At 50.6% G+C, this 12596-nt stretch overlaps 1 protein-coding gene across 2 annotated transcripts in view; it reads left to right on the plus strand.

The window, feature by feature from the left end:
* Positions 1-12596, plus strand: part of Gdpd5 (glycerophosphodiester phosphodiesterase domain containing 5) — a 75329-nt gene that overhangs the window by 32220 nt on the left and 30513 nt on the right. For both annotated transcript variants that reach the window (XM_031387491.1, XM_031387490.1), the window contains exon 4: positions 8696-8872. In XM_031387491.1, coding sequence (XP_031243351.1) covers positions 8756-8872 — 117 coding nt within the window. In that variant the 5' untranslated portion in view covers positions 8696-8755. The remainder of the gene's footprint in view (positions 1-8695; positions 8873-12596) is intronic.

Below are 12596 nucleotides of genomic sequence, written 5' to 3' on the forward strand. Positions count from 1 at the left end.
GGAGCACACGTATAGGAAGGCCTGGCCTTCCATGGCCTGGAGGAGCACACGTATAGGAAGGCCTGGTCTTCCTCGGCCTCCAGTTCCTTCCCAGAAGAAGAACCATCAGTCTCCTGTGACAGAAGAGTTAGGTAAACCAGAGGTCCTAGCATTACCATGCAGAAGATTCTTAAAGACCCTAATTATGGCATGGTTAGTTCTTTGAGGGCTCTGCTTGCAACTCCCACCCCCTCAGATACTTTTCCCCAGACAGAGAACAGGTGTGATGGAGTGGAGTAGCTGTTTGTTTGTTGTTTTGTTTGTTTGTTTGTTTTTTAACCTGGAAGGCCTCCCACATGGTGCTTCCGTCTGCCTGCCAAATTCTCCCCCTGCCACTGCCTGGGGACTTAGATTTCCTTCCTGCCCTAGGTCTAGTTACTTCACTATTCATTCACCAGAACTTAAGGCTGTCTCTGAGATCCAGAGAGGCAGAGCACCTCACTCAAGATCACACAAGAAGAGGGTGACAGCTCACTGCTCTCCAAGGAGGCCATCTAATGAAGCCAGGCCACCTAGGGCCACCTCAGGCAGAGAGCAAGGCTGGTAGGCATTGGTTAGCTTCACTTGGATGTGGTTGGGCTTTTCAAAGTCTCCAGGCATGAGAACTTCCAGAGTCAGGTGGTTCTTCACGTTCAAGGCTAGCCCAGGAAATAGGGAGACTCTTCCTCCATGCACAGGAAAGATTGTGGGATGTTCTGGCCTCCCTGAGCTGCTACAGCTCTGCTTTGTCCCCACCCCCACCCCACCCCCCCAGGGATGAAGAGAAAGCTGGTAACTAAAGAGTGTTAGGAATGGAGTACTGAAGATGCCTCTGGAGACTGAGAGAGTCTCGCCACCCCACCCCCCCATCTCAGTAAGAAAGCAAGGATAGAAATGTGGTCACACAGAAAACGGAGGTGGCCAAGTTTAACCACAGACCACCAGTGCTGGGCCTGGCTGGGGCTGAGCTGCAGTAGATGCGGTGCTGGGCCTGGCTGGGGCTGAGCTGTAGTAGGATGCAGTGCTGGGCCGGGCAGCCAAGACCAAGGAGATGTTTCCCAGTGTGTCCTTCCCTGGTAGCCTCCTGGCAGTCCATGGAGAAGGCCAGGCCCCACCCCAAGCCCTGGCACCCTCGAGGGTTTCCTCTTCCAATTCCTGGCCTGGGCATCTGTGATGCCAACCAAAACACAGTGCTCTGCACTGGGAGGTACAGGCTGCTGTGTCCTGTAGCGTCAGGGATGTAGACAGGACTAGACTGAGGACTGGCCCACCCTTGGGGGCTACTGCAGAGGGAGCCTGGATCTGGGGGGCTACTGGAAATGTAGCCTGGATTGTATTTAGCACCTTGATTTCAGATGGACTCTTCTGAGATTATCTGTATAAACTTCATCTACTCTCTCTCTGTCTGTGTGTGTGTGTGTGTGTGAGAGAGAGAGAGAGAGAGAGAGATTAATAGACTTTTAAATATCCATTCTTGCCTTTAGAGAAGTTGGTTGTAAAGCTTAGTCCCAAGACACCTTTCCCCCACCTCCTCTCCTCCTCACTCTCTATTGTGTGTATTCTGTTACTCTGGTACATTTGGGACAGTTGGTGAGTGAGTGTCGCTACATTGTTACTGAGCAGAGTGAGGATTTGCTTGATCAGGCCTCTGGGGTTTGACAGGTGGGGTATTTATTCCTGGGTCATACAGAATGGGGTGGCTGCTCTAATATCCTTGTGTTCCACCTGGTTCTCCCTTCCTCTGAGCCCCAGGGCAAGCACTGATCTTTCTGTTGTCTCTATTTTTTGCCTGTTCTAGAATGTCTCAGAATTTATTCATTTATGTAATAAAGACGTTAAATCCTAAAAAAAATAAAAATAAAAATAAAAAAAATAAATAAAAAAAAAATAGAATGTCTCAGAGGGAAGCCTCCTGTCACCCACTACTATGCTTCCCGAGTTTCCTCTTGTCCTTTTGTGGCTTGCTAGTTCTTTCTTGGAGACAAGAGTCTCACTGTGTAGTTCTCCAGGGCTGGGGTTACAGGCCTCTGCCAGCATACCCAGGTTGCTCTTTTCTTTTTACTGTTAAATAATATTCCATTGTGTGATGCACCATCGTTAACCCACTTCTCTCAGGCACAGTTTGTAGACATGGGGACTAAGCACTAAGCATAGCACCCAGCAAGCTCCTACCCTCATCACATCACCAGGGGGACCATCTCTGTGATGTTTGCCTCAGGCCCCTTGTGTCCAGGATGCCCACCACACACCCACTAATCCTTATCCCCACAAGCCTGCCATATTACGTCAGGCAAGTGACAGCATGATGGACAGTTGTTGTGACTAGCAGCAGTTAAATTGTCCCCAGGCTGTCTTGCCCTTCCCACAGCACATTCGTTCCGTGCTTAAAACCTGCTAAGAGTTGGGGTCACAGTGAACACCTGTGTCCTACTAAAGGGTTTGGGTTGTAAACCATAGAAATAATTCAGTCAATTTGAGCAGAAATGCTTCTTGAAGGAGATAGGACAGTGCTCAGAACTGGAGTGTCCCAGAAATCTCAGCCTGGGGAGGAATGGAGGAGCCCAGGTACAGGAAGAACCCAAGGCCACTGTCCCTTCTGTTACAGTGATTTTCAGACCTGGGCAAACAAAGGGAAACAGTTTCATGATATAAGATACAAACTGTCTATTTCATTATTGTTGTTGGATTGTTTGGATTTTTTGTGGTTTTTTGTTTGTTTGTTTGTTTGTTTGAGAGAGGGTCTCACAATGAATCTCTGGCTGGCCTGGAATTTGATATGTAGACCAGGCTATTTGCCTTCGCCTCCCAAGTGCTGGGGTTTAAAAAAAAAAAAATGCATTAAGAATGTTTAGCCTTTCTGGGCCGTGGTGGCACATGCCTTTAATCCTAGCACTTGGGAGGCAGAGGAAAGCAGATTTCTGAGTTCGAGGCCAGGCTGGTCTACAGGGTGAGTTCTGGGACAGCCAGGGCTACACAGAGAAAACCTGTCTTGAAAAACCAAAAGAAGAAAAAAAAGAAAAAGAAAAAGAATATCTGGCCTTGTTTTATTTTTGCCTGGAAATTTGTAGACTAGGGTGACCTTGAACTCAGGTGATCCTTCTGCCACAGTCCCCTAAATGATTTAATTACAGGCATACCACTGCGCCTGGTGCAGCTTGCTTTTTGCTTGCTTGCTTTTTTTTTTTTCTTTTTGAGACAAGCTATGTAGCTCTGACTGTCCTGGAACTTACTATATAGACCAGGCTGGCCTCAAATTCAGAGATCCTCCTGCCTCTGTTTCCGGAGCACTGGAATTAAAGGCATGCGCCACTACACCTGGCTACAACTTCCCTATTTAAAGAGCACAGTTCAGTGGGTCTTGTGAATTCATAATCACACAAATATTACTACTAATTCTTGAACTACTAATTCATCACTTCCGATCTCACTGGCTCAGGTGCTCCAGACCCACAGTCAGAAACTCCATCCTCTCTCATCCCCTAGCCCTGGTGTTCATTAATCTACGATTTGTCTGTTTGCCTCAGCCAGCCTTATAAATAGAGTCATAGAACAAGTAGTCTTCTTTAACTGGCTTCCTATATTTAGGGTCGATTTTCAAGATTCATTTGTGTATCAAGCACCCATGTTTTACTCCCTTATGGGTGTGTGTATGTCCTTTTTTAAGTACCAACATCCTGTTTTTGAGACAGGGTCTCTTACTTGGCCAGAAAATCACCAATTAGACCAATTAGGTTAAACTGACTGGCCATGGAACCACACGGTTCTGCATGTCTCCACCCTACCAGAGCTGGATTGTAAGTGCATACAACACTGACGGGTTCTCTCTCTCTCTCTCTCTCTCTCCCTCTCTCTCTCTCTCTGTGTGTGTGTGTGTGTGTGTTTGTGTGTATTATATGTGTGATGTAGTGTGTTTGTGATGTGGTATGTGTGTGTAATATGGTGTGTGTGTTATATGTGTGATGTGGTATGTTTGTGATGTGGTGTGTGTATGTAATATGGTGTGTGTATGTGTGTTATATGTGTGATGTGGTATGTTTTTGATGTGGTGTGTGTGTGTGCATGCATGATTCTCAGTGCACTTGTGAGGTCAGAGGGGCAGATGGAAAGAACCTTGCCTGTGAGAGCTGACCCAGGTATCGGCTGCCCAGTTTCTGAGCCATAACTCTGTAAGCAGAACTGGATACTCCTCTGTCCAGCAAGCTTCTGGAACATTCTCTTCTCACTGCTCTGTGCTGGTCTCTAGGGAGATGGAGGGATATGGGGATAGTCAGTTGCCTCATGAGGGAGGCACACATGTCAGCAGTACACACGTAACAGGACGGACGGTTCAAGAGAGACTGGCAGGACCTGTAGGCTAAAGTAGGTCCAAGAGACCTCTGACTGAGCCAGGGTTCAGGGAGGCTCTCTGGAGACTACCAGGGTTAGGAGGAGTAAACCAGATAGGACAGAGGGCAGGCTGGATTGGCAGGGCAAGGCCTGGTCAGGGGGCTGGTGAAAGGGCACCCTAGCTTTAGTGGGGTTTTAAGCCCAGGCTAGCTGACAGCAGGGAGGTTAGGAAGAGGAGACCTGGCTAGGGGGTGGGTACCATGGCTAGAAGAAGGCCTGAGAAGCAGGCAGTGTGATAGAGCTGGGTTTGCAGGGCCTGGGAGATTCCCCCTGCAGAAAAGCAGGAGCCACCGGTGTCATCAGAAGCAGAGACAAGGAGGCCTTGGTCACAGGCTTAGGTCACCTGGTTACTGAAACTGGGAGGGGATGAGATGACCCCTGTTGGGGACGCACAGAGGGAATAGAAGGAATCTTCCAGTCATGGGCAGGATAAACATTTACCTGAAGCCAGGGAGAAGCCCAAATACAGACTCACCGAGTCCTGGATCCAGGTGGGACACTACCTTCCCTGCTGTCTTTTCAGATAGAGCTCTCATTTTCTTTCTTGTGTGGATCAGAGTGAGGTGACTGGGAAGCCAGCAGGCAAGGGGCAGGGAGTCCTGGCTATGCTGCTGGATCCACCTGCTGGGCTTTGCAAAGAGGTGCCCCTCCTCTGCCCCGGGCCAGCAGTCCATGGAGCCTGCCCTATAATCTCCAAAGCAAAACCTGTTGCCCACTTTTGCATATCCAGAGACTGAAGCCCAGGGAAGAGCCTAGAGTGGCCCTGCCACAGAGTAAGTCAATGGCCAGGGCTTCTTTCTATATTATAGGTGCCTCCTCCCCCGCTGGGAGGCAGGGGCAGATGTGTAGCTGATGTGATAGCAGAGACCATAATGTTGGGGATTGCATGGTTGAGCTCTGCCTTCCTGGCTGTGGCTTCCATTTCCACCTTCTCTGGAAACCTGAGAAGGTGAAAGTGTGTATGTGGGGCTAGCCTGTGCTTTGTCTTGGGAGGTGAACTTGGGTAAAAGTCTTCCGGTGGTACAGGTTTTGAAGGATGAAGGAGTCGTGGAGAGCAGCTGGGGCTTGGCCACTGTGTGGCAGAACTGGAGTCCCTGGAGAGAGGCCATTAGTGAAGGCACAGCCTCAGTCGCAGTCAAAGCCCCGGGATTTGGGGCTATGAGAGAAAGGGCCATGGAAAAAGTTGAGGTCTGGTACCGTTTAGCAGGATTAGAGACCAAGAAGAGAGTCCAGGAAAGGTTATTGGTGAAGATGCAGCCTAGTTACATTGGCATCCCCAGAATTTTGGAGAAGCTGGGCTCATGGGATTACTACCAAGAGCAACAGCAGTTGTGGAACAGAACTAGGCTGAGCCTGGGAGGCAAGCCATGTGTACTGTGGATGTCAGACTTGGGAAGTAGCCCTTTAGCACCCAGAGGAGAGTGAGTGGTGCCCAAGCACGGGGTACTGGGTTATTTACACTGTTGGACTTTGGGTTTGCTTTGGTTCGACTGTGACTCCCCTGATCATTCCCTTTTGGGTTTATTATTCCTGCTCTGACTTCCTTCGGCGCTGTAAGCTGGAATAAACCCTTTCCTCTTCAAGCGGCTTCTGGTTACGGTGCTCTACCTGAGCAACAGAAACCCTAAAAACACTCGCACTTAGAGGCATCTGAGGACTCAGTCACGAGCTGTCTCCAGGAAGCAGCCCTGAGCCCTCCTGTCCCTCCTAAGCACCCCTGCCACCTCCATCTCCCTCTGTCTTGGGTTCACTCATACCCCCCTCCACCCCCACTTGGGAGCAGCAGAGGCGGTCGGGTGGCAGAGGGAATCTGTACATACCCGTCCCTCTAGAGAGCCAGACAGGAAGTATTTTGAACGCTGCAGGACATATGGCCCCTGTAGCAGCCCACTTGGCCTACAGTTCTAGTTAAAGCAACCACGAACTGTTCCTGCAGAGAGGCCAAGTGTGACTGTGTTCAATAAAGCTTTATTTATGGATGCTAGGATTTGACTTTCATAGAATTTTATGTGTCATAAGATATTCTTGTTTTAAGTTCATTCCCCCAGTGGTTTAAAAATGTAAAAAACATTCTTAGATTTCAAGCTGTACAAAAAAAAAAAAAGTAGGAAACAGGTCAGATTTGGCAAACCAGTGGCTACTGCTGCCAAATCATGGGTTAGAATAAGGTCCCTTGGAGGCGGACTGCCTGGGTATGATTTTTAGCTTTGCTTTGTGTCCTTTATGAGGGCTGAGTTTTTCTGAACTTCATATTTCTAATGTATAAAATGGAGAGGGTGAAGGCAATGCATTGGGAATGTAAAAAAGAAGGCTGCTTTGGAAAAATAAGGTTAGTATTTATTTCAAGTAAATACCAAATGTCAATCACACGAGTTACTGTATCTACAAATCTATCCCCAAAGTTTGTATCCAAAGGAAATGAAAATACATGTCCACACAGAAACAAGCAAAAACTGGTAATAAACTAGAGTGTCCTACAACCAATGTGTGGTGGGCAGGATGGAAAACAGCCATAGCATTGGATATTATTTACCTTTATATTTAAAATGCTAGCTGGGAGTGGTGGTGGGTGGTTCACACCTGTAATCCCAGCAACTGAGAGACTGGTCAGGAGTCCAAAGCCAGCCTAGGATACTTATTAAGTTCAAGAGCAACCTGGGCTACATGAGGCCTTGTCTCAGAAAAGAAGAAAATGACCTTTGATACATGCTATGACATGGATAAACCTTGGAGACATTTTGCTAAATAAAAGCGGCATCGTTCAAAAGGCCATAGATTCCAAGATGGGGAATCTCTAGAATTGCTAAATCGATAGTCACAAAGAGCGGCATGGTAGCTGCCAAACCTGAGGGGCGGGTAAGGGGGAATGAGGGCGCCATTGCTGGTGGGCTTTGGGGTAGTTGTTGGCATGGCAGAAATGTTGTGGTATTAGGTAGTAGTGGTTAGAGGCTAAGCATAGGTTCTCAAATACACTAAGGATATGCATACTGAACACCACAGTGCATGCTGTGCCAGGGTGAACTTTACAATGCAAAGTGGTTTTTAATAAAAAGTGGGACACCCAGTCCTTCCCTCAGACGCTGGTAGCACAGTGCACGGGAAGCATGAGTTTGGGCCCCATCCTCTCAGGATCTGGTGGGGACTTTCGGCTTTGAATCTTAGAGGCAACAGAGCAGGACAGTCTCCTCATCCATACACTGGATTCACCATACTGGTGACATCCATAGAACGGGGCTAAAGACTGAATGATGTTGGGGTCCCCTGGTCACATCTGACCAGCACCAGCCCTGGGAGGCAGAGTTCTGGGGAGCAGTGTGGGGTCCAGACTGACAAGCAGCACTTGAAAGAAGCAATTCAAACCCTCAAGGTGCCTCCCACTGTCCTGGGTCTCTGCAGTTCCCAGTATGCTGAGTGCTGCCTGGGCCTGGACTGCTTGGGGGTGCTGGAGCAGACCCTCCTCGGCTGCCCTCACATGGTATGCTTCCAGGCCAGGCACTGCCTGTTCTCTCTCTGAGCCTTGGTTTGTTCAACTGTCAGACGGCTTTAGGATAGGGCGCCTGCCACTTTAGGGGGTTTTGATGCCACTTTAGGGAAGCATGAACATGTGTGGCACTTCCCAGTGCCAGCCGTGTCTCAATCCCTCCATGCCTGTCAGTGTTTATGGTAATGGATTTTGTAGAATATTTATTTTGAAAGTCTGCTATTGCCAGGCTCTGTTCCAGTTACGGGGGAGACAGCAGAGAATTAGAAAGACAAAACTCCTCGCCTTCGTGGAACTTACAGTGGGGTGGGCAGACAAACAACATAAGCAGATACATTATATTTAACAATGCAGCTGAGAGAATAAAGCTGAGAACAGGGCAGGGAGCTCGGGGAGTGGGGGCAGGGCTGCAGGGCTGCAGAAGGCCTTGTCTGGAAAAGTCTTAGGAACCCAGGGAAGGATGGTGCATGCCCGTCAACCCCAGTGCGTGAGAGGCTGGGGTAAGACTATCAAAAGTCCAGGGCTAGCCTTGGCTAGATGGTGAGCTGAGAGAGGAGGAAAGAGGGGCTGTGCAGGTTTCCAATGGAAGTGAAAACAGAACCATACTAGGTAAGGGTAGCAAATGCCGAAGGCATCAGTATGACCGGAGGGGAAGAAGTCAGAGGTTGAGTCGGAGGACGCATCCCAGGGACCTAGGACTTCCATCAGGGCTTCTAGAGAGGATAATCTCCCTGATCTAGGTTGGGGTGACTTCTGCAGGACTAACCCCTCACACTTGCCTTGACTCACAACCTGTGCTTTCTCCTACAGCACCAGCCAGGGGCCTCCATGGGTGCTTGAGGGCCAGGCACCAGGGCCGCAGGCACGAGCATGGTGAGACACCAGCCCCTGCAGTACTACGAGCCCCAACTGTGCCTCTCATGCCTCACTGGCATCTATGGCTGCCGATGGAAGCGCTACCAACGCTCACACGATGACACCACGCCGGTGAGCTTCCCTGGGATAGAGTCAGAGGCATCCAAAAGCCCAGTGATGGGGCCCAGGAGCCAAGGGAAATCAGGGCTCAGCTGTCTCTGTGTTGTTCTAGATGGGCTCATTACCCTCTCAGGGTTCAGTTTCTTCCTTAGAAAAATTGGGCCATAGTGATTTCTGAGGCCCCTGGCCAGGTGGAATGTCTATGTGGATATAGATAGTTATTAACTGTCTTCTGGTAGTGCTGGAGACAGCCACTCCAGGGGCCTGAGAAGGAAGGAGTGTGTGTGTGTGTGTGTGTGTGTGTGTGTGTGTGTGTGTGTGTGTGTGTGGTGATCTAAGAGGGGTCGCCTCAAGAAAAACAGTTCCCAGTTCCCACAGGTCTGAAAGGCTAGGAGGGATGTCAGGACGGAGAGGGGGTGGGGTCTGGTCATCCTGGAGCCTGGGAGCTGATGGGGCCATTGCCTGGGACCAGGGCCCAGTCACCTGAGCTGCCGGCTTGCCAGGGCCAGCAGCAGGTGCTAAGCTGGATAAAGAGGCCTTAGTGCTGGCTTCCCGGCCAGACCGAACTGCACTCCTGTCCCCGGGCGCTATCAGCCGGTGGATCTGGTTTCTTCTCTGGAGGAACCCAATTCCTCTGTGGTGTTTATCTAAAAGCTTTGCTGCCTGGAGAACAGTTTTTCTCCTCCCTCCTGCTTGTCTGAACAAAGAAGCTAGCCTCTGAATTCACCAGCCCCAAGCAGGCTGTAGGGTCAAGGATACAGCAGCTGAGCTAAGGTAGAAGGCTCAGCCAGGCATGGGGAAGGCAGGGTACTTGCCTACCTGTCTGCTCTCCTCCAGACAAAGGGGGTATAAGACTGAGTCAGGAGCCTAGGCTGTGACCCCCATGAGAAGCATGGACCACCAGAGTAAACCCAGAGCAGATTCCTTACGGTGTCCCCATTCCCAGCACAGAGGAGAAAACATGGCTAAACAAAGCAAGGGTGAGGAAGATGAAGGGACATGGCCAAGGCCACCGTAACCTGGCAGTGCTGGGATGGAGCCCACCTCCCACTGTAGCCACAGCATGGGCTGGCATTCTGGGCACTATGTGGTGTGGCCATTCTCCCTTGGGTAGACAGGGTTTGTCTGCCAGTGAGAGACACAGATCAGAGCTGACAGATGAAGGGTCACAGGTGCCTCTTCTACTAGTAGTCAGTGGCTGTAAGCTGTGGGAGGGAGAGGTGGTAACAGACCCTCTCATGGGCCAGCATGTGAGACAAGGTTGTTGAGAGATCAGCATGGCACCACCACTGAGAAGACATAAGGACAGGTCATTCCAGGGGCCGAGCCTCAGCCAATACATCACTGAGTGGGAAGCGGTCAGATTAGCGATTTCAGCATAATGGGTCCTCTGCTTTGTTCCCTAACAGTCCATCCACCTCAGGCCTGGGGCAGGCAGCAGGCCTTTTTGACCTGGCCTCTCTCTAGCTAGTACCCTGTCTGTTCTGTGGGTCCATGCTGTGCTGGCAGGCTCCACTCCTGTGTTGCACATAGTGACCCATGGGTCATGGAGAAGCAGAAGCCAGGGTTAGAGCAAGCAGAGCTGGGGATGGGAAGCAGTTGAGGGATGACCAAGCTCCTCATAGAAAGGCCACCGGCCAGGCAGCCTTCCTAGGCTATGAGTCAGGAAGGGAAGGAGCTTGACTGTGGGGAGCTGAGGGGTGGAGAAGGTATGCAGAGGCAGTGACCATGAGCCTTGGTGGTTCAGGCTGTAAGGACACCAGAGTTTGGGGTGCTGGGTATGGAATTGAGACTGAAGGAGTGGCAGAGACTTCAGTCTGTTCTGTCTCTGCAGATGGCTAAGCTCACCTCAGGGGACCCCAAAATCAGCTGATGTTGAGCCTCTGAGGCTCGTAGCCTGCTTCCTCTCCTATTTGAGTGAATGTTCTTTCTCTCCTCGCTCGCTCCTCTCTCCCGATCCCCTCCTGCCACGGATGGCGGCAATGATGATGAGGCTATGCTGAGCGCTCCTGCCAGGCGCAGTAAAGGGCAAAGAGGACTCAGACAGCTGGTGCAGATTAGGCATGGAGTTCAGATGGTAGGGTGCTTGCCCTGGGTTTGCTTCCCAGCATTAGATAAACCAGGCATGGGGGGTACACAGCTTGTGTGTGGGATCCTACTACTCAGGAGTAGAAGCAGGAGAATCAGAAGTTCAAGGTCATCCTCAGTCACTTAGAGAGATCCAGCTAGCCTGAGTTACTTGAGGCCTGGCCTCAAAACAAACCAAAAGCAGCCAGTATGGAACCGGGGCTATAGGTACAATCTGCTGGGCAAGTAGAGGTCACTACTAACTCAGGAACAGGGAGGAGAGGCCTCTGCAGGGGATCCCCCGACTCCATATCCTACCTATGCAACGGGAGGCAGTGTGTGGATGAGCCATGCCTCTCTCATCCTGGAGCTAGGAAATGAGGCAGATAGTCATGGTAAGAGTTAACATTATTGAGCACCCACTGCGTGCAGGGATCAAATTATTTACAAACAATGCCTGGTTAACTGTTCCAACACCCCTGCTGGCCACATTTAATTGTGCACCCATTTCACAGATGGAGACATGCAGACACAGAGCAGCTGTGCGGGAAGTCACGACACACACAGGACTGCAGCCACAGTTGCTGGGGGCTGGAGGCTGCAGCAAGATGGCACGCATTGGTGCATGGATAAATAGTGAGAGCTCAAGGAGAATGGGGCCAGGGCAGAGTCAGGAAGTTATGACTGAGGAGCGGGGTTGTTCTCTGATGCCAGGCTGGGATCCCCAGTGGCAGTCTCGTCAGGCCAGACTGGCTTCCAAGCAGGCCCTGGGGATGAGCAAGATCACAGAGTTCGGAAAAGAACTCCTCCATGAAGGCCTGCTCTCCGCCCACCCATGGCTGCCTGGAGACCACTCCCAAAGCCTTTGTTCACAGGGCGCAGGGGATGGAAGCAGGAAGCTGGGAGCTCAGCAATGGACTGGCCTCTGCTGCCCCTGGCTGAGGGTGTGGAGCATCGAGGCTGAGGGAGTCTCACCCGACAGCAAGGAAGGGAAGCCGAGCTTTTTATAACTGGGGATAATTAATTGGCTGTTGTTTGCGAGTCATTACTTTAATACTGCCAATTAAGGACTCAGTGACACAGTACTGTTCTGGTTGTCCCTGGCCCTCCCACCTCCGGCAACACCCCCCACCAAGTCCCTGGGTCCCCCCAAGGCAGCAGTGTCAAAACCAACTTCCATACTGAGAGGGATTTAGGTCAGAGGCCTGGAGGAACTTCCCAACTAGACACCAACAAGCTGAGTATGGTAATCAGCTGTCTTGCATGTCTGTGCTACACTTGCTTTTTAAAAGCTTCTTATGACCTTAATTGATCCCTTGGAGCTTGTAAATGGGGCGCCAAGAAGAGTGATTGATTCACCAGTGGCACAGCATGCTCGCCCTTCCCCAGTCACGCCCCCAGCCTGTGTCTTCTCCCTTCCACCTCAGTGTGCTAGGCATTTACATATTCAATCCACAAACCTATTCTGGTACATGCTCACAAATCACAGTTGTGTCTGACCTGGTTCTCTCCTCCCTTGAAAGAGAGCCCAGGCTGGTAAGGGTCAGGGGACAGATATGAATAGACATCCAGGGAAATCAAAGCCAGGTCCAGGGAATGCTGGGAGTGGACGGTAAGTGTATGGGGCTAGGTGCCTGTTGCTACTGACTCATGTTTGGGAGCTGAAAAT

The sequence above is a fragment of the Mastomys coucha genome, unplaced genomic scaffold (genome assembly GCF_008632895.1).
Source record: "Mastomys coucha isolate ucsf_1 unplaced genomic scaffold, UCSF_Mcou_1 pScaffold21, whole genome shotgun sequence".
In the NCBI taxonomy this organism is placed as follows: Eukaryota; Metazoa; Chordata; class Mammalia; order Rodentia; family Muridae; genus Mastomys; species Mastomys coucha.